This window comes from Dendrobates tinctorius, unplaced genomic scaffold, assembly GCF_039654945.1.
Source record: "Dendrobates tinctorius isolate UK_male_01 unplaced genomic scaffold, ASM3965494v1 ptg000116l, whole genome shotgun sequence".
In the NCBI taxonomy this organism is placed as follows: Eukaryota; Metazoa; Chordata; class Amphibia; order Anura; family Dendrobatidae; genus Dendrobates; species Dendrobates tinctorius.
This window is the reverse complement of record NW_027361784.1, coordinates 22,641,969-22,663,293: the sequence shown is the minus strand read 5'-3', so window position 1 is coordinate 22,663,293 and position 21,325 is coordinate 22,641,969. Positions and strand designations below refer to the sequence as shown.

The window sequence follows — 21,325 nt, the reverse complement described above, 5'->3', positions numbered from 1 at the left end:
GTTTTCTGGAATGTTTTATGAAGAATAATTACACCGACCAGATGTTATTGAAATATCCCAAGGAGCTGACAGCTTGGTTCCCTCAGCACAAATGTCTAATATGTAGAGAGTCTTCTCGTAATATCACAGCAATTGTTTGTGTCAAAATGAAAAAAAAAAAACCACTTGGAAAATTATCTAGATTAAAAATCCTCTACCGCTTTATGTATCCAGCTCCTATGAATGACCGATGTGTCTCCATAGTTACAGACTACAAACAAACTCTATAGTCTGATCTTGAAGTTATATTCCCGTCTCTCTAATTTTTTCTCACTTAGATGTATTAGGAACTAGACGAATAAGTGGGAGTATGATTCCTGGATCTGACTACACAGGGTTTCTTTGTAGTCTGTAACCATGGAGACACAAAATGGAATGGGATTTTTCGTTAGGCTTCTTTCTAAAGTTGCCTCAATAACAAGAATTTCCTAACAAGGTGGACATTGCCGTGAATACTAACAGGATTTTAATAGAGATTAATAGACACACTTACCAACAATTCAAAGGGTAAAATCGTGACATTTAAGCTCCACCCAAGGAACGCCCCGAAAATAGGCAGGGACACCCTCAAAGCACCCACCCCACCCACCACTTGTGGTCCAATTTCTCTGGATTGTGTCAAATCAGCACGGATAGTAATGCAGACTTAAGGACATAGGTCTCCATTCATCAAGAGCAGCGATCTTCATCAGGGGTATGGGGCTCCTGATTCATTAATAGGCACAGTCGCTGCTGGAGTGACATTTGTGGGGTAGCAAGTGCCCCCATCCCACATCAGCTCTGTCCAATTTGTCAAAGTGAGATAAACTGACATGAGAACCCCAAAAGTTGCAAAATTTTAGCCTCAATTTGTGCTAAAATTTTGCACCTTTTCAAAGCTTTTTACCCCATAATTCTGGCCCAGAGATGGAGCTCAAAATTAGTATAAGAAAATTAAAGTCTCATAGTTCCAAATCCGTATTTACAATTGTTCAAAGCATCTGTGATCCGAGGAAAATGAGGGTCCCCTGGTCCTCGCTGAGGCTGATGAATGGACAGGTGGCCAAAATACAGCTCTTTCATTAACTTCATAGACTTTAATGAATAGAGGTGTGCATGTGTGTGTGGACTCAGTTCCCTCTGCAGGTGGGAGCCAGGGGACCTCCCTACTAGGAATTTAAGTTTGCCAATGTCATTATCCTGCATTTATGAAAATAAAGTATGTGCCCCCTCTCCCGCCCCCAAGGCACCAGTTACACAGTGGCATATTCTGAGCGCTGCTTTGACAGCTGAGCCCTGGGACAGTGTACAGATACGTCCTGCAGAATTCCCTCGGTGTAACCCTATGGTAATGTCGGACTCGGGCAATTTCCTGGTGGGCACCCCCGAAGTTCAGCTCCAGGTAATTCATATTTGTTCAGGATTTCCTTGATTTTAACGAAAGCTGGAAAAACACAGCTACGTTTATTATATTCCCCCCCACCCAGGTCGGGACTGAAATAACACGTGGGGGGTAGGGGGGATTGTGTTCATTATAGCAAAGCGGGCTGTTCGGTAACATGCAGGGTTATTCTAGAACATTTTGCTAAACGATGAACCACCATGGACTGGTTGGGAGATGATGGCGGATAATTGGCTTTTGGGTTGTCTAGTCTTGAACTAATAAAATATTTCAACATTTTCTAATATTGCTTTTGTATAATTTTTACCATTGTCATCATCTGTACCACTAGGACAAGGGTGTAACGATAATGAGTGCAGGGGTTGTAGCCATACCCGATCCCTGGAGTCTAGAGGGCCTCAAAAAATACCTCAAAAGATACCATTGGGCCATATGAGAAGAGCACAGTATTAAAAACCAGTAATAGTTGGGGCCCCATTTTGCATTATGTCCTGTTTTTCTTCTCTTTTTGAAGAGAAGCTTGACCAACTGCTGTATCTACAGTCCTCAGTGTTTCCCATTTCTTTGTGTCCTCAGCTGAGAAATACAAGCAGTTAGGCGTCTGGGATCACTTGAAGAGACAGAAGGATTAGCACAAGCCTCATACACAGAAGATCTGGGGTCAGTTCTCCCAGATTTTTGGAACAACCTCCCTGCCAGGTTCCTTCAAAAGCTGAGTGCTAGGTACCTAGAAGAACTGATGAAGGCAAAAGGCGGCCACCAAATATTGAAGTCATTTACATTTCTCTTTCGTTCATTCACTTTGCATTTTGTTTATTGATAAAATGAACTATGTTATTGTTATAAACTATTTTTTGTCACCCCCCCCCATCAATCTGATATTGATGACCTCTCCTAAAGTACTGGACAACTCCGTGAAATGCCTCTTCTGATTAACATTTCAGTTTCCGTGGCCATGTACCAGGTTGTGATTCTCCCATTTCTTCAGCATGTTCTGCTGTGATTTACCGCCTACATACAATCATTCTCAGAGACCACCTCACATCGATATCGCAACTCACATACCGAGGGTCCAGAATCACCCTGAGGTCCTTTGCTTCCTGGAACACCCGGAGATCCTGGGTTGCCTGGTGCACCCTGCAATAACAATGACCACATGAGTTTTACACAGCGCACATCTTCCATGTATAGCGGAGTTGTAGAGCAGGGTTCCCCAACTCCAGTCCTCAAGGCCCACCAACAGATCATGTCTTCAGGATTTCCTTTGTATTGCACAGGTGAAGCAACTATCACCTAAGCAATACTAAGGAAATCCTGAAAACATGATCTGTTGGTGGGCCTTGAGGACTGGAGTTGGGGAACTCTGTTGTAGAGCACACGTTATGAATTTCAACTGCAGTAAAAAGTAAAGCCACAGATTGTTATAAATCAATTTTATGTAAAAAGGCCTGTTGTCACCCCATTGGGGAACCTTCAAGATCGCTGTGCTCTAATACATAAAATTCAGTGATAAATCAGTATCGCGTTTTACCCCTGTCTACACCCAACAAACTATGATGTATTAAACCAAAGGACCCATTCAGTCCCCACCAACACCAAGAAGGAAACATTTATGCATCAGGATGTAGAAATGCTGCAATCAGCTGAGCCTCTCAAAAGATACTCTAAGGCTGTGTGCACACGTTGCGATTTTTTAAGCATTTTTGCTGCCACGAAAATGTTGCAAAAGCGCTTAAAAAACACATACAGAACGCACTCCATGCATTCCTATGGCATTCCGCACATGCTGTGCTAATGCTGCGATTTTTTCCGTGGTGGAAAAAAACGCAGTATGCTCATTCTTTTTGCGGAATCGCCGCAATTTCGAAAAGAATTGCCGTGATTCCGCACCCTTAAGAAAGCATGAGATCCGCTTACTTCCCGCATGTGGCTATGCCCACCATGCAACAAAGTGAGCGGCTCATATGCGGATGGTACCCACGGTGTGGAGGAGAGGAGACTGTCCTCCAGGCCCTGGGTACCATATCCCTGTAAAAAAAAACAATAAAAAATCAGATTATATTCACCTTCCGGCGTCCAGCGCAGCCTTCCCAGGCCTCAGGGATGCTCCCGTTCCCAGTAATGCCTTGCGGCAAGGACCTGTGATGACGTACCCATCTCGCGAGACCACTACAGTATTGCAGGACTTTACGTCATAAAAGGTCTCGCAAGGCATTGCTGGGAACAGAAGCATCGCTGAGGCCCGGGAAGGCTGCACGGGACGCCGGAAGGTGAATATAATCCGATTTTTATTTTTTTTTATCATTTTTAACATTTTATCTTTTACTATTGATGCCGCATAGGCAGCCTCAGCACGTTTTTCCTGGGAAGAAGTGCGTTTTTTTCTGCATACGTGGGCACATAGCCTTAGTCTCAGGTTATCTGTATTTCAAGATTGCATCAGAGATTCAAAGATTTCTAAATACCATAAAGAAACACTTTACCATTGTGCCTGGAGGACCTGATGGGCCAGTCGGACCATCTTTCCCTGGGATTCCCTGTACAGATAAAGGAAAAAAACATAAATGTAAATTTTTGGTTACGGTCACTGGTTAATCCTCTATTTTTCATTTTGCATGTGTGTGTGTCTTGGATGCTTACGCTTGAAAAAAATATTTGGATCAACATTCACTTTTGCTTACTCTGAAAGTGTCCCCATCCACGCTTATAATGCCTATGTGCTTACTCTGAAAGTGTCCCCACCCACGCTTATAATGCCTATGTGCTTACTCTGAAAGTGTCCCCACCCACGCTTATAATACCTATGTGCTTACTCTGAAAGTGTCCCCACCCACACTTATAATGCCTATGTGCTTACTCTGAAAGTGTCCCCGCCCACGCTTATAATGCCTATGTACTTACTCTGAAAGTGTCCCCACCCACGCTTATAATGCCTATGTGTTTATTCTGAAAGTGCCCCCGCCCACGCTTATAATGCCTATGTACTTACTCTGAAAGTGTCCCCACCCACGCTTATAATGCCTATGTGTTTACTCTGAAAGTGCCCCCGCCCACGCTTATAATGCCTATGTGTTTACTCTGAAAGTGTCCCCGCCCATGCTTATGATGTTTATGATGCTTATGTGCTTACTGTGAAAATTGTCCACATCAATGGTTATGCCTGTGTGTGCTTACCGTGAAGGGTCCCCGCCCACAATTATGTGCTTATTGTGAAATTTTCCCTGCCCATGCTTATGATTCCTGTCATGATCCATGCTGGATCATGACAGATAAAAGCACACGTAACCTTTTTTTTTTCCTTAAGCTGTGTGCTTAAGTTTGGTTTTGCCCCCGGTGGCCATTAGGATTATTACACAGTGGTGTCTTTTGTTCTAGTTTGTCCCCGGTGGTGGTGAGCGTCATTGCACTCTGGTTTCTTTAGCTTAGTGCATGTTATTATAAAGCAGGTGTGATTGCTCTGGCTCTGCTATAAAAGAGTGTCAGGTGTTGCAATCACAGTTGGTGATAGTGCTCAACCATCCTTGGTGGAGGAACGATCTAGAGAGGGGATTTCCTTGCAGCTCTGACAGAGCTTGGTGGCAGCTATTCAGGAGGAAAGCTGCATTCTGGTGCTGGACTCTGTTGCTGGGAGCAAGAGCAACAGAGCAAAGCTAAGTGGTGTTTCCCTGTTTGTATTTTTTCCTGGTGTGTATTAGTACAGCGGTGGGGCCAGTGCCTGCATCACCCAGCTCCCTAGCAAGGGATAGGTGTAGGGTGTGCTAGGGTGACAGGTATCCTGATCAGCGCCCGGTGCAGAACCGGCCTAGGGAACGTTGGGAGTGTGAAGGACACTGACTCGGGGGAGTGCAAGAGGTCTCCACGTCCCCGTTCCCTATCGCAGGGCCCACCGTTGTAACTGTTTCCCCTTCCCCTGTGTCTTGTTGTTTTAGTTACCGACCTGCGGGCCGTGTCACACAGGACAGTTTCACGTGCCGTGTCTTGTTGTTTCAGTTACCGGCCTGCTGGTCGCGTCACACAGGAAGGGTCCACGTGACATTATCACCAACCATCCTTTTTTTTTTCTGCTGAGCCATGGACCCAATGCAGTCCTTTGCCCAAATGCTGCAAATCTTTACGGATGAGATTAGGGGGCTGCGCGGTGAGTTGGTGCAGCAACTGCAGCTGTTGGTGGGCTTTGGGGGCTTGGTTCAGAGACAGACTCAGCCAGAACCCAAGATATCCCTCCCTGACAGGTTTTCTGGAGGGAGAGATCAATTCTTGGTATTTCAGCAAGCCTGCAAATTATATTTCAGGCTGCGCCCTTGTTCATCAGGGAGTGAAGAGCAACGGGTGGGAATCATTATGTCCCTTCTTAAGGGGGATCCCCAATCCTGGGCCTTCTCCCTACCGGACGATTCACCATCATTAGAGTCCGTGGACGAGTTTTTTGCAGCTTTGGCGCTAGTGTATGGGGATCCTGATGGCGTCGCCCTGGCGGAATCCCAACTCCGTAGGTGTAAACAAGGAGCCCAGGTTGCTGAGGAGTACTGCTCAGAGTTTAGGAGGTGGGCCACTGACACTCAGTGGAATGACCCTGCACTTAGGAGTCAATTTGTGCAGGGTCTGTCTCCAAAGCTGCAGGATACTCTGGTGCAGTACGCCGCCCCCAGGTCGCTGGAGGCCGCCATGTCCCTTGCCATCCGGGTGGATAGACGCCTTAGGGAGAGACATACACAAAATGTGCCCCTGTTGTCCTCGCTATTGAGGAGGACCCACCAGTGCGAACGGAGGAACCCAGACAGCCCGGTGTTGTTGGTACAAAAAAGGGGGTGTCTGCGGCTCGTCGTGGTGGGGGGCTATGCTTTTCCTGTGGGAAGCCTGGCCATTTCATGAGAGCCTGCCCAGTGCATACCAAGTCTCCAGACGAACCTATGCAAGTAGGAGGAGCTAGTTTGTGTACGGAGCTGCCTACGGTTCGGGGAGTGGTGTCAGCATGTTTTTACTGTGGGCAGACTGGTCATGTCCTGAAGGCTTGCCCAACCCGCGCCAAACTATCTGTGCCATCTGAGAAGCCGCATTCCCCTGGTCACTTGGAGGGAGGCAACCAGGGAGTGTATATTTCCTCCATTTTGCCCTCCCAAGGTACCATGTCAGCAGAGGTGTTGGCTGGCGGTGTACCGGAGGTGATAGATTGGCAGGCAAGGGAAGTAGTCAGCTGGGGGCAGTCGTGTGAGGGCTGCTGCCTAGGGACTACTGTCTCTGCCGTCTCTCTTCAACCGACCCCTTTCTCTCCAGTGAGAGCAGCAGATGTGCTGCAGGAGAGTAGGGGCAAGTCTCAACTCTCGCCATTGGCCAACCCTGGGAGTCGCGCAGACCTCATGGTGGAAGGGGTTGGAGGGTGTTGTACCCCGTGGTGAGTTGCGGGGGTGTGAGTGTGGTGACACAGGAGGACGCCTCTGTTGTCAGTTCCAGTAAGAGTTCACCGTATTGTGACAAACGAATGTGTGGCAATAAACGTTCAGGTCCGGACCTGTGTGTGAACAAGCATGTATGGGTGGCCACCAAAAAACATCCAGTGGAAGCGTGTTGAGGAGTCTTACCAACTCGAGTTACCCCCAAACATACACATACACAACTCGTTTCCCAGGTCGGTGCTTCGGAGATGTGTGGTGCCTCCAGAACATACGTTGCCAATACCAGTGGTGCTCGTTTGTCATCAACCTGACGTGCAGGTAGTTGCTGGGGTGAACTCTGGACCTGGGCGTCCCGGCTGTAGGTGGTTCCCTGATGAGGAGCGGTCTTGAGGGTCCAGAGGCCCCTCATTAAGGGGAGGGTACTGTCATGATCCATGCTGGATCATGACAGATAAAAGCACATGTAACCTTTTTTTTTTCCTTAAGCTGTGTGCTTAAGTTTGGTTTTGCCCCCGGTGGCCATTAGGATTATTACACAGTGGTGTCTTTTGTTCTAGTTTGCCCCCGATGGGGGTGAGCGTCATTACACTGTGGTTTCTTTAGTTTAGTGCATGTGATTATAAAGCAGGTGTGATTGCTCTGGCTCTGCTATAAAAGAGTGTCAGGTGTTGCAATCACGGTTGGTGATAGTGTTCATTTCAACCATCCTTCGTGGAGGAAGGATCTAGAGAGCGGTCCTGGCAGCTCAGTCAGAGCCCTGGTGTGGAAGGAGTCAGAGGGAATTTCCTTGCAGCTCTGACAGAGCTTGGTGGCAGCTATTCATGAGGAAAGCTGCATTCTGGTGCTGGACTCTGTTGCTGGGAGCAAGAGCAACAGAGCAAAGCTAAGTGGTGTTTCCCTGTTTGTATTTTTCCCTGGTGTGTATTAGTACAGCGATGGGGCCAGTGCCTGCATCACCCAGCTCCCTAGCAAGGGATAGGTGTAGGGTGTGCTAGGGTGACAGGTATCCTTATCGGCGCCCGGTGCGGAACCGGCCTAGGGAACGTTAGGAGTGTGAGGGACACTGACTCAGGGGCGTGCAGGAGGTCTCCACGTCAACATTCCCTATCGCAGGCCCACTTTTGTAACTGTTTCCCCTTCCCCCGTGTCTTGTTGTTTTAGTTACCGGCCTGCGGGCCGTGTCACACAGGACAGTTTCACGTGCCGTGTCTTGTTGTTTCAGTTACCGGCCTGCTGGACGCGTCACACAGGACGGGTCCACGTGACATTTCCTATGTGACTACTGTGAAAGTGTCCCCATCCATGCTCATAATACCTGTGAGCTTACTGTGAAGTGTCCTCGCCCATGCTTATAAAGCCTATGTGCTTAGTCTGAAAGTGTTCCCGCCCAAGCTTTTGATGCCTGTGTGTTTACTTTGAAAGAGTCGCCTCCCACACTTATGATGACTGTGTACTTACTCTGAAACTTTATCTGCCCATGCTTATGATTCTTAATATGAAAGTGTCTTCGCCCATACTTATAATGCATATGTTCATACTTTGAAAGTGTCCCCACCTATGCTTATGATGCTAGTGTCCCCACCTATGCTTATGCCTGTGTCCTCTGTAGTGGGCCCCTGTCCATAATTATGATGCCTGAGTGCTTATTGTGATACTGTCCCCACCCCCGCTTATGATGTCCGCTACTATAACTGCCCCTACTGATTACTATCACCATCCTTGCTTCTAGTGTGATTTAGTATAGTATGATTATATGCCGTAGACTGGCTTTTTCCTGGACTGCCTCCTACTGGGTAATTATACTTTTCAGAAGGTGCCAAAATCACCGATGTAAGGGACATGACAACATCTCTCAGCACATAAAGAGGTTGTAATTTATCATTCCCAATCATCCATTTCACTGAATGAGTTTAATATATTTACTACATCAGCACTAAGCCCTGTAACGCTGCCCCCTATAGATTGTGATTTGAAAGAGTGAATCTTCAGTCTTCTCCAAATTTAAGACAAACAGGAGGTGCCATATATCCACCTTACATTGCGGTGTTTACCCAATAACAGTCACGGGTCGAAGCTTTTCACATTGCTGCCTGAACTGATGGGTTTGGCGCAGGGTTAAAAAATTCATCAAGATTAACAAGATATGTTTAGACTACTCCCCAAACAAAAGTACTTGGCAGACTATAAGGATTTAGCATACTGTCAAAATAACAAATATCGACACTTGGATATCAGCTGTTCTACATACAAGGCTGCTAGGAAGACTGTAAACACCATCAATCATGATCATGGCAAGACCTGGCACAAATGTAATGTATTCTGTGTCTTATAAAGCAAACCCTCCAACAATCTGCAATCAAAAACAGTCAGAACCCTTGCTGTATATTTCCCTCTAGAAGACCCCCATAATGTTGGGAGTCAACAGACAATGACGGTGCACTCTTGGCATGTCCGACCAGTTCAGTGCACCTTCCCACCTACTTTGTTTTCTATTTATCTCCATTCTTCCCTGGTTCCAGTGAAACCAGAGATGTCAATCAAGGACGAGAAGGGTGGAGAAAGAGGTCACCGCTATACATCGGGGGTTGCAAAATACTGTGCATTTACTGTAGAGTGTCCCCGCCCACGCTTATGATTCCTGGCACTGCCCCTGCTTATCTCTGATCACATGATTTTTTCCAGAGTTATTTAGTAAAGTAAAGATGATATTTCTCACTCGTTGTCCTTCAGGTCCATCACGTCCAGGAGTCCCTGGTTGTCCTGGAGACCCCTGAAAATAAAGTAAAGTGGGAAACATTTTGGTTGACAATGACTCTGACTCTGTATAAGCCAGGACATTACATATTATAAATAATAATGGTGGTCTAGTATAATAATACCTGAGCTCCTTGGCCTCCACTTTCTCCCTTTTCACCTTTCGATCCAGTTGGTCCCTAAAAAACATTGCTTTCAAGTGTATGCTCATAGTTTTCAAGTAACCATTCAGATATAGTCATATGTACCTGGACACCCGATATTTAGTACATATATACATAAGGATTACACTTTACAAGGAAGGATTTCCAAGGGGCCTGCATCAAATATAATTTTTTTTCATGAGGCACCCCCTTTAATGTGGCCTAGCTTGGTACATAAGGAAATTGTCCAGTTTAATTTTTCTTTGTTCCATTGGCTTGTTTTTCTTTGCAAAAAACAATTACAAATACAACTGTACCCACTGGCACGCCAGTACCGATTTTCCGCTGCTGCCTCCGATTTTTGCTGTAAGGATGATATCATGTGGCAGTCAAACAATGGGCTCGGTGTCCTGGTACCATCTACAATGGCACCATTGCCCGGTGAGATTGGCTGCAGCGGTTATGTGATGTCAGCGAAATTTCACCGCTGCAGCCATATCAACAAAGACTGGAGGCAGCAGTTGAGAGTGATTTTCTTTTTCATATTTTTCATTCATGCATTTCAAAAACCACAACTGTTTATTCTTCTGTCGACATAAAAAAATGAAAGGGGCATCCACATGGAAGCCAGAAGTGGGTAAGCAGATAATATGCAAGCCAATCTGCGGATTCTCCCAGGACTGCGTCAGCATGTATGTTTTCTCTCAATATAAAGTATGAGGGTCTTACAGGTGGTCCTTGAATAGAATGACCATTAGGTCCTTGGGGTCCGGATGGTCCGTGGACTCCTGGTGAACCTACTGGACCTCGGGGTCCTTCTGGTCCCTGTGAAATAAAGACATAAAGTGATCGGATTATCGGCAAAAATAGCAGCCTTTCCTCCAGACTATTAGTTACTAATTTAAAGTGGTTATCCAGAGTTTAGCTGCTTCCAAATACAGCGCCACATCTGTCTACAGGCGGTGTGTGGTACTACAATTCAATCCCAATTACTTCAAAGGAGCCAAGTTGCAATACTGCAACCTATAGAAAGGTGAGATGATGATTTTGGAAGGAAGTAGCCATGTTTTTATAATCCTAGCCAACCCCTTCAATCTTTTTCTTGGCATAACTTCTTTTGGCTCGCCAATATTAAACAATCCTTCACAAACCTGTGATTACTATGGCAGAGCGTGATGAGATGTTGCAGCATACCCGGCTTCTCTATAGTAAAGCTTTGTACCTGTTCCTTAGTCATGCACCAAGTAAAAATATCAAAATTACCTAAGGTTAAAAAATTGCCCAGGACTGGCGTAAAAATGCTAAAGTTGTGTATTTTTGTAAAACTATAAGTTGTGCAAAAATTTTAGTGACATTTCTAAAAGGCAAAACATGTTTGTTGAATCAGGGCTATACAATTTTGCAGGACATATTTCCATTTTGGTCCCAATGAAGGGCAGAGGGTGAGCACCCATCTAAGATGCTGGACTCGTCTCATTTTCTTTGTTAAGCCTTTATTCTCAAAGCTCCTCTGAAATCCATGCAAAGCTGTTAGAGTTGTTCTCATCTCAGCCTCTCTCGGGAATAACTACCTCTGGCTCCGACCACTTGAGTTGCAGAAACAGAAGAGCTCAGCCACTCTTGGCTTTTTCTGAAGCTCTACTTCCTGTGTGTCGAAGCTGGATGGAGTTCTTTTCATCCATGAAAGGCTGAGATAGGGATAACCCTTTAAATAGAGAGTCCCAGGGTACATCTGCCGACTCTTATCTGATACGTCCACATAAAATAACTTACAGGAAGACCTTTTTCTCCTGGAGCTCCTTGGGGGCCTCTCATTCCTGAACCGCCCTAAAAACAGAAACAAAAGAAGATTCCTTATTGTAAGGATCTTTATTGGGTCAATGCAGACTTCTAGGATTGTGATCTCTGCTAGAGACCCTGTTCTCTTCTGTTATGTCAGGGGTCCCCAACCATGTGAGTGGCACTTGAGACATGATTACCGTATTTTCTAAGGAGGAACTCAGGTCATTATTACTTGAAGGGGCCCTGAGGGCATTACTTCTGTATAAGAGATAATTCGGGGCATTTGTATGTACATATTATTGCACATTATTTTCCATACACATCAGATTTTTCTTATTTTACGCCCGACATAAAGCAGACAAGTGACACAGCTGAGTCTGCACATTACTATGGTCCGTACCGCAAACACCGCACGTCGGTCACTAATCCCTCCCGTGCATTACAGATCCACAACTACACCAGCCTCCACATTACACACTGCTGCTAGGCGTCTTACCGGACTGCCAGGAGGTCCGGGTAACCCTTTATTTTCCTGGGCGCATGAGCAGGAGTTTGGAAGAGGGGTGCACGTGGCTTCATCTCTCTAGAAAAGAAACAGGTCTGGTTCATTTTTGCTGTCAATCTGCTATATGACATAACAGGAAGGAAAGCAGGTGTCACCCAAAGCCACTCATGGTGGACACAGTTTATACTCTGTAATGCAGTTACTTAAAAGGGTCATGCCCATTACAAATACGTACGGCGCGTAGACTGGATATATCCGAAATGTCCGATCAGTGTAGAAAATGTGAGAAACAGACTTAACCTCAAAAACATCACGCCTAAGTGTTGGCAACTATGTACACCCCTTGTGTGTAACTTGCGTCCCACTGCCTGTTGTCAGGTGTAATCCATCTCCAGCAACAGAGACACTGAGCCGGATTTCTAGGAGTGGGGGTGGGGTTTGGTCTCTCTACAGTAAGTGGGGCTGGCGCTTTGTCTCTCTGCAGGAAGTAAGAGAGGGACTTTGTCACTCTACAGGAAATGGGGTAGGGACTTTGTCTCTTTACAGGAAGTGGTGGTGAGGCTTTGTATACATTCCAAAGACATACTGATAGGGAATTTAGATTGTGAGCCCCATCGGGGACAGCGATGATAATGTGTGCAAACTGTAAAGCGCTGCGGAATATGTTAGCGCTATATAAAAAAAAATGAAGAAAGAAATAAAGAGTATAACACAGGATGTAACTCAGGATCAGTACAGGATCAGTAATGTAATGTATGTACACAGTGACTGCACCAGCAGAATAGTGAGTGCAGCTCTGGAGTATAATACAGGAGTAACTCAGGATCAGTAATGTAATGTTTGTACACAGTGACTGCACCAGCAGAATAGTGAGTGCAGCTCTGGAGTATAATACAGGAGTAACTCAGGATCAGTAATGTAATGTATGTACACAGTGACTGCACCAGCAGAAGAGTGAGTGCAGCTCTGGAGTAATAATAATATATTAATAATAATAATTTTATTTCTATCGCGCCAACATATTCCGCAGCACTTTACATTTTAGAGGGGACTTGTACAGATAATAGACATTACAGCATAACAAACACAGATCAAAACAGATACCAAGAGGAATGAGGGCCCTGCCCGCAACCTTACAATCTATGAGAAAAAAGGGGAGACACGAAAGGTGGATGGTAACAATTGCTTTCATTGTTCGGACCAGCCATAATGTAAGAATTGGGTGTTCATGTAATGCTGCATGAACCAGTAACAGCCTAAGTGTGTAACAGTACAGACACAGAGGGCTATTAAATGAATAAAGCATGTGGGAACATGATGCAGGGAACCTGGTTATGGTAAAAATTTTGAATGAGCCAAACAGGGATAGTTAGGTTAATGCGTTGAGGCGGTAGGCTATTCTGAACAAATGTGTTTTTAGGGCACGCTTAAAACTGTGGGGATTAATCATATTAACCTGGGTAGTGCAACCAAAAAAATTGGCGCAGCATGTGAAAGGTCTTGTAGACGGGAGTGGGAGGTTCTGATTATTGAGGATGTTAACCTCAGGTCATTAGCAGAGCGGAGTGCATGGGTGGGATGGTAGTCTGAGACGAGGGAGGAGATATAGGGTGGTGCTGAGCCATGGAGTGCTTTGTGGGTGAGGGTAATAAGTTTGTACTGGATTCTGGAGTGGATGGGTAACCAGTGTAAGGACTGGCACAAGGTAGAGGCATCGGTGTAACGGTTGGTGAGGAATATGATCCTGACTGCAGCATTCAGGACAGATTGGAGAGGGGAGAATTTGGTAAGAGGGAGACCGATTAGAAGAGAGTTACAGTCCAGGCGAAAATGAATAAGAGAAACAGTAAGAGTTTTTGCGGAATCAAAAGTAAGAAAAGGTCAAATTCTAGAAATGTTTTTGAGGTGCAGATAACAAGAGTGAGCCAGTGATCGGATGTGGGGGGTGAATGAAAGCTCAGAATCAAGTATGACCCCAAGACAGCGGGCATGTTGCTGGGGAGTAATGGTGGAACCACACACTGAAATGGCAATGTCGGGCATAGGTAGGCTAGTAGAGGGAGGAAACACGAGGAGTTCAGTCTGACAGGTTCAGTTTCAGATAGAGGGAGGACACGAGACAGCAGTAAGACAATCGCTGGTGTTTTTCAAAAAGGCAGGCGTGATATCAGGAGAAGTGTATAATAGGGTGTCATCAGCATAGAGATGGTACTGGAACCCAAATCTACTGATTGCTTGACCAATAGGGGCAGTATACAAAGAGAAGAGGAGGGGGCCTAGGACTGATCCTTGAGGAACCCCAACAGTAAGAGGAAGATGAGAGGAGGAGGAGCCAGCAAAAGAAAAAGTAAAGGAGCGGTCAGAGAGATAGGAGGAGAACCAGGAGAGAACGGTGTCCTTGAGGCAGATGGAGCGGAGCATAGTGAGGAGCTGATGATCCACAGTGTCGAATGCTGCAGAATCAGTACAGGATCAGTAATGTAATGTATGTACACAGTGACTGCACCAGCAGAATAGTGAGCACAGCTCTGGAGTATAATACAGGATGTACTTACAAAGTTTCTAGATTCGATCTATAACATAAAGAATGTATCAAGAATATTAGGAACAATGTAGACTAACGACAACGGTTCTCACCAGTGCAGGAAGTTCACAGCATTTATCTCTACTGGCCCAAGAAGAAGCACAAACAATATCAAACATCTGGAGCTGGAACTAAAGACAAAAACACAGCATGCAGATTAAAAATGTCATAGTCGCTGGATACAATGAAGTGACTGGAATGGATAATGAAATTACCACTGCAGGACATGAGGCCGGGTATATCCCTGCTATGTAGCGATCTTGGTGATATACGGTGATAGAATCTATTCTACAAACTTCAATATTTATTAAAATGTGAAATGAATGACGTTAGGTATCGTACAGATTTGTTAAACTGGTTACAATACTATGAAATTATGTTTATTGGAGTCGTGGTGAATCTTAAAACCTGGGACGTGTTAAACCAACAATAAGGCTATGTTCACATTAAGTTTTTTGAAGCGTTAAAAAATTATGAGTTTTTCAAGCTCAAGCCGCTTCAGGAAACGTTCATTTTTGGGGCATTTTCGGCAGAGTTTCTCTTTTTCTTGAAGCATCTCAAACTATAAGAACACAATGTCATTTAAACTCAGGCGAACATGCCAAGATTTTCAAGTAGGAGACACTTCTGGAAGATCTGCAGTTTTTTTTTCTGAAGAATATTTTGTGTAGTTTTTCGCTCATTTCAGACGCGTTGTTCTGATGGCTTTGGCTGCCGGTGTTTTTCACTATCGTCGTTCTCAAGGCATCTTTTAAGGTACAGAGGTATTATGAGCAGAAAATGCCACTATTTTTTTCCATCAGCTGTTTTTGAAAAACCTCTTTAAGAATAAAAATCAGATCAAAAATTTTCTAATAGGAACAGCAAACTGGACTTTTTTTTATAGAAATTAATAGGAGACTTTTCATAGAAATTTGAAAGCATTTTTTTTGAGGATTAGTTGCTTTTTTAAGTGGGTTTTAAAGCCGATCCTTCAAAAAGTCCACATCAAAGAGATTTCAAGCATTTTTTAATGTTGATTTTAAAGTGGGTCCTCTTGAAAATTCAAATAAAAGAACTCTGCGTTAACATACTCTGCAAACACCATACACCTAATATGTATGGGGGAGCCGGAAAACTGATCGTCGTTGAGATAGATCAATTGGCCATGTCAGATTTGGGCCTTACGATTGATTTGGTCTCCCGGAGATAAGACACCAGCAGAGATGTCAAGGAAAGACAACTGAGATGGCCAAACAATCAGCCAAAGCATTGTTCAGCAGACAGCCGTCTGATATGTATGGCTAGCTTCAGACTAAACCATTGGATTACCAGAAGACACCGTTAACACTTTGATTTTCAGAAATCTACTGTAAATCCTCACTGAGGATAGGCGGTAATCTATTAGAAGGCTGAGAATGAACACTGCGTTACTAACCCACTGGAATAACAGGGATTGACATTGGGTCATAAAAGGTTTATTGTACCCCTCTGCATTACCAGAAATGGCTACCAAACCTTTGGATACTAGGCTGTCATCCCTCGGTTTCAGGACTCGATCTGGTGACCTCTTGCTGTGTGACCAGTTTCTCTTTCTGCTGAGCCACAGCCAGTTTAGTCTCTATCCAACTACCGATGGTTCTTTTATCTTTTCTATCCTATCTGTGGTTTGCTTCTTTTCTGGTTTCTCTCACTTCCTGTTTTGGTTCTGTCCTATCACTTCTTCGGAGGGGCTATTTATACTCACCTTGCACCTGCATCTTTGCTGGCTAGATTTCAAGACAGATGGTGTTTGGAGATCCAGCTCCTCAGATAGAGATTATTTCACCTGGTTAACCTTTGTTGCTTTTTCTACAGTTTGTTTTGTGCATCTTCCTACCAAGTACCCTTTCCTTTCTTTTACTTTTGGGGCCTGGGAGGTTTTCCATGTATTCTTTTTGTTGTGTGGTTCATTTTATTTTCTTCCGTTTTCCCTGTGAACACATTCATAGGCCTGTGCCTTTTCCTCAGATTTTTGTGTATTTCACTTTATAGTAATTATTGTTCTAGTGTTGCACATAGTTTATAGAGAGTGTGCGGCTAAGGACATTCACGGTAAACCAATGCTGAGTTGGTGCACCATTGTCTACTGTAGGGGTTGTACTCGCTCAGGTGCGATGGGAGGAAGACAGGAGGCACGTTCCTTTAAAAGTTCATGTGGGTTTATTGCTTCATAAACCCAAATGCAAAAATAGAAAGTAAACAGCCTTTAGATCAGGCAACACAAAGTATAAATGTCCATAGCAGGGCTCTGCTCTTCCAGTCCTGTGGGCACACAGGCTGTGATAATGTCCAGTACTTCAGGCTCAGTCTGGAGCCAAACACACACAGGAGGCCTTCTCCCTCCCAACACACAGGCCATGTGCCAAACAACAGCTTCCATTATATAGGCTGTAACCACACCCAGAAGTGAGGTATGTGGGTAGCTAGGCCTTCCCATCTCTCATAGCTACCCGCAGCCCAGACCCAGGTGCAACAAACGAACATCTTAGTGCTTTCATGCACTAGAGAAACACTCTGGGCTACATCACAGAGACAAGCCAACTCTGTGACACATACTTCCCATCGACTATGCGACCCTTAACCACACTACACTAAACTTAGGGTGACAACCTTCGAGGTCAGGCAGGGACAAATCGGGGTCTAAGTAGGGACTTTCCTTAGTCAGAACAGGGACCTGTTGTGAACAGAGGTTTGACTCTCCTGGTTTGTATGTAATCCGTGTGAGTGTGCTTATACAGTCATAACCGAGGCTAAACCATAGGATTACCAAGTGACCAACAGATATATCATAAATACACTAGATCATTGGAAGAATGGATACTACATGACCAAGGCTGAGAGCTAAACAGTGGATCACTAGGGATCCAGGCTTACCTACTAACTCTCTATGGAAGGTTGATAAATGACATTTTCCCAAATAAATCAAATAAAATCACTGGATTTTCTAGTATGAACATAATTTACATACTTTCCCATAGTCATGTCTGACCACCGCTTCAGAGGATTCGCTTCTACAGGACTTCAGAAATAATGGCGAACAGCTTGACTTACAAAGGGGACTTGGCAATGCTCATTCTTGGAATTGGTAGGGGACCACATTGTTGGACTCATTTATTACCATAGTAAGGTGATGCATGGTTTTTATGGAACAAAATCTTTAACTCGGTAACCCAAAGTGGAATGCTACATCACGAAAATCCCTATGAACTAGTGGATCATGTACACACCTGGGAGATATCAATGCAATACCACCACTGGCTCAGCACAAAGTAGTAATCCCACCATTGGGTCAACAACAAGATTAACATCTAGTTTATAATCCTAAAATACTGAACCTGGAATGATGTAAGAAAAAGCAATTTGGACCTTAATTGTAAGGCTCTAGGGGTCTATTGGGTTAATTAATGAAATAAACAGAATACCTACAACTCCCTCAGTAACTTCTTTCCTAAAAAGAGGATTTTTCGATAAGTGGGCAGCCTGGTAAACCAATAAAATTTGTAAGACCTTCACAAAAACACAAAACTTCCTTTCCGTGTACTAAACAATGGAGTCCATTAATGAGCCGTCCTCGTTACGTTGACGTCTTGTTGGAATGCAGCCACTTGTTTCCCTCTCGTTGTGAGTGGGGTCGGGTTATTAATGAAGCAGCCATTGGGTACAAGGCTCTTTTTTGTGTTTAGGCCGATCTACAATAACCAATTATTTTTACTATCTCTCGTGCTCGATGTGTTTGCGTTAGCGCATTATCTCCATACTGAGGACAGACAATGGAGTAATCTCATAAATGTAAATTTATTGCCTAACGGGATAATACGGACCGCAGGAATTTGAGTGGGTTTAGTCATGAATGGCCCTTTGTCAGAAAGCCTAATGGTGGGACACATTGCACTTACTGGAGCAGAGTTGTCCTTTGGTCCTCTAGATCGAACCATCCTTCCCAGGACTTCCAAGCCATCGACAGAGATGTTTCCAGCGCCATTTATCGGCTTCTCGCCCACTTGTTTGCAGTCGATGACCAGTTTGGCAGTCGTCTTGGTTATTACTATGTGTACCTAGAAGATAAATACTGTCATAAATCTGTGACACAAGAGGACTCTGCTTTTTTTTTTTTTGCTTTCAAGAGTTTTCTGTTGATATTATATAGGGGGCTTTATATGCAATTTAAATGTCAAACATCCACAGAAATGTCTGATAGATGCTATTTCCACCCTATAACTTATTTTATTCCAGTATATACAGTACGGCATGGTTTGGTATACTCCTCTCTTTTCCTGAACTCCTTTCAGATGTTTTACGACCATATCAAAGTTCAGCTCAACTTTGTTGTGATCAGTGGTAAAAAAGATTCCAGAAAAAGTCATATCGAAAAGTGATAATCTCCATCAAATTCGACTTGCTTGTGGATTTTAAGTTAACTCCTTATGCAGCCGACAAAGTGCAAAGAAACAAACTAAAAGTCAAATGGGTTCATGAAACCCTATTGCAAAAGTTATTCAAAGCCCAAAATACATGCATTTGAAGGGTTATCTTCATGTTTACATTTTGGTGTCGTTGGAAAGTTCCTGTAAAAACATGCACTTTTGTAATTTACTGCTTTTTAAAATTTGCAGCCGTTCTTGAGATATTAATGCTTTTCTTAAGCTTACAGCTCGTTGCCTCGGAGACCGACCATCGCAGCTGTCTAGCTTGTAAGCAGTGCGCTGAAGCTGGTCAGGATTAGGAGGTAATATTGCGCTTTTTAGTGATCCTGAGCAGCCTCAGTACAGCACCTACAAGCTCAACAGAAAACAATCTGCAAGCATTGCTCATGTTCTACTGTTTAGCAGCTGTGGTCGGTTTCCAAAGCAACAAGATGTAAGCAAAAGAAAAATGTTAAAGGAGTTGTCCACTACTACAACAGCCCCTTCTTGATCTTAATGTTTGGCCCTGATAAAATAAAAAAGCTTATACCCACCGCCCGTGCCGGCACCGTTACGGCATCGTTCCAGCGGTGTCGGCACTCATGGTCCCGGGACTCTCATACGGTTGTTGTGACATGTGAGCATGGCGACCAATCAGAGCTGGCTTCACTGTCTCCGCCTTCGCATGAATGAAATGGAAGTCAGGGGGGAAGCTGCTCTCTCACTTTCTCTTCATGTTTAATTGGGGAAAAGTGACGCCGGCGCTGATTGGGTGCTGGGGTCACGTGTCACAACAACCTCGTGAGAGCCCCTTGACCGTGAGTACTGACACTGCTGGATCAGCGGCGGCACAGGAAGTGAGTATAAGCTTTTTTATTTTATCAGAGCCAAACATGAGGAATGGGAAGGGGTTGTCCTAGTAGTGGACAATCCCTTTAATATCTCAAAAATGGTTGCAAATTTTAAAAAGCAGTAAATTACAAAGGAGCTTGTTTTTATAAGCAGTATCCATCAATACCAAAATGTATAGCACTATCCAACAATAACCATTTAAGAAGTTGGGAAAAACCCTTTAAGTCAAAACAAAAATGTCCCCAGATGCTACATAGATACATAGGTTATAAAAAGATGCAAATCTATCAAGATCAACATTTCTTTTTTCCCCAGTTAAAGGCTGATATAGTGTCTGCCATTACTATGTCTTCCGGTCAGCAATCCACAGTGTGACTGCTCTAACTGTAAAGAACCCGTTGATATTGATGTTATAATGTGGACCTTTTACACTGACCTTATGGAAACTGCCATGGAAAATCTTCCTAACTTCTGGTCCTTCAAAGGTAATGGTTTGAAACTGCCCCTTACTGTCGTAATTGAAATAAGTCAAGGTCTTTCCATTGTCTGTACAGAAAACAAATCTCATGTAAGTATAAACGTAAAATGTAAAAACAGTAACGCATCCGTGTTCCACGGTCCGAGTATGGATCGCGATGCACAAACCGGCCATGGGTCTCCTGACCCAAACTTGACAGCGTAATATGTGCCTACAAGACTGTTGAGTTTGGGTCTTGAGATCTGCTCCCGGTCCATGCATCGCGATCCGTGTCCCAGATGCAAGACATAGAGTGTTTTCGTTTCGGATTCACACTACAATTAATAATTCCAGCCTATTAAACTATTTGTCGGCTTTTGTAACTATTTTTATTACTTCAAATGCTATAAGTCCCACCAGTTTGTGCGTACAGCTCTTATGCAGAGCGATGTTTCTCCACAGTTACAGACTACAAACCTACTGTAGGAGACGAGGTATAGGCAATGAAATAGTTTATAGTCTGTATCCAAGGAGGCCCATACTGTAGGTCTGCATAGGAGCTGTATTTATAATGAATTGGAGAAATGTAAAAGAAGGGCTGCAAAACTTTACAAACCCTTTAAAGAACAAAGTAATCCCACATCCATCTTTTCCATAACAACTTACTGTCAAGTATTACACCAACTAGTGGCTCATATTCTTTATTTAAGATTTCCCAGAGTGCGAATGGTTCTTTAGGGGTGTCAGGAAGGATTCGGAAAAGGAAGGAAACTGTGTAATCTGATGGAAGGCCCTCTGGATGAATATGTCTGTAACAAGGAGAACATGGGGTAAGGATTTAGTGTACAAGGATACAACATTCATATGTTGTTTTGAAACTAAGTATTGTATTCTGGAGGGGATCATACATTTCTAATAGATAACCACCTTGGCTGACTGATTAAGAGGGATCACTTATGAGAGTCCCGCTTCCACTGCCGACTTAGAGAAAGCTTGTATCTAAATTTCTAT

The 21,325-nt window shown here is 44.1% G+C and overlaps 1 protein-coding gene across 5 annotated transcripts in view; it reads right to left on the bottom strand.

The window, feature by feature from the left end:
* The window catches only part of COL14A1 (collagen type XIV alpha 1 chain), a 166,334-nt gene that overhangs the window by 15,786 nt on the left and 129,223 nt on the right, over positions 1-21,325 (bottom strand). For all 5 annotated transcript variants that reach the window (XM_073590265.1, XM_073590268.1, XM_073590266.1 and 2 more), the window contains 11 exons: positions 20,981-21,123; positions 20,294-20,403; positions 18,499-18,657; positions 14,635-14,712; positions 11,989-12,075; positions 11,484-11,537; positions 10,440-10,535; positions 9,693-9,746; positions 9,530-9,583; positions 3,904-3,957; positions 2,486-2,557 (listed from right to left, as the gene is read on the bottom strand). In XM_073590265.1, the coding sequence (XP_073446366.1) occupies positions 2,486-2,557; positions 3,904-3,957; positions 9,530-9,583; positions 9,693-9,746; positions 10,440-10,535; positions 11,484-11,537; positions 11,989-12,075; positions 14,635-14,712; positions 18,499-18,657; positions 20,294-20,403; positions 20,981-21,123 (961 nt within the window). The remainder of the gene's footprint in view (positions 1-2,485; positions 2,558-3,903; positions 3,958-9,529; positions 9,584-9,692; positions 9,747-10,439; positions 10,536-11,483; positions 11,538-11,988; positions 12,076-14,634; positions 14,713-18,498; positions 18,658-20,293; positions 20,404-20,980; positions 21,124-21,325) is intronic.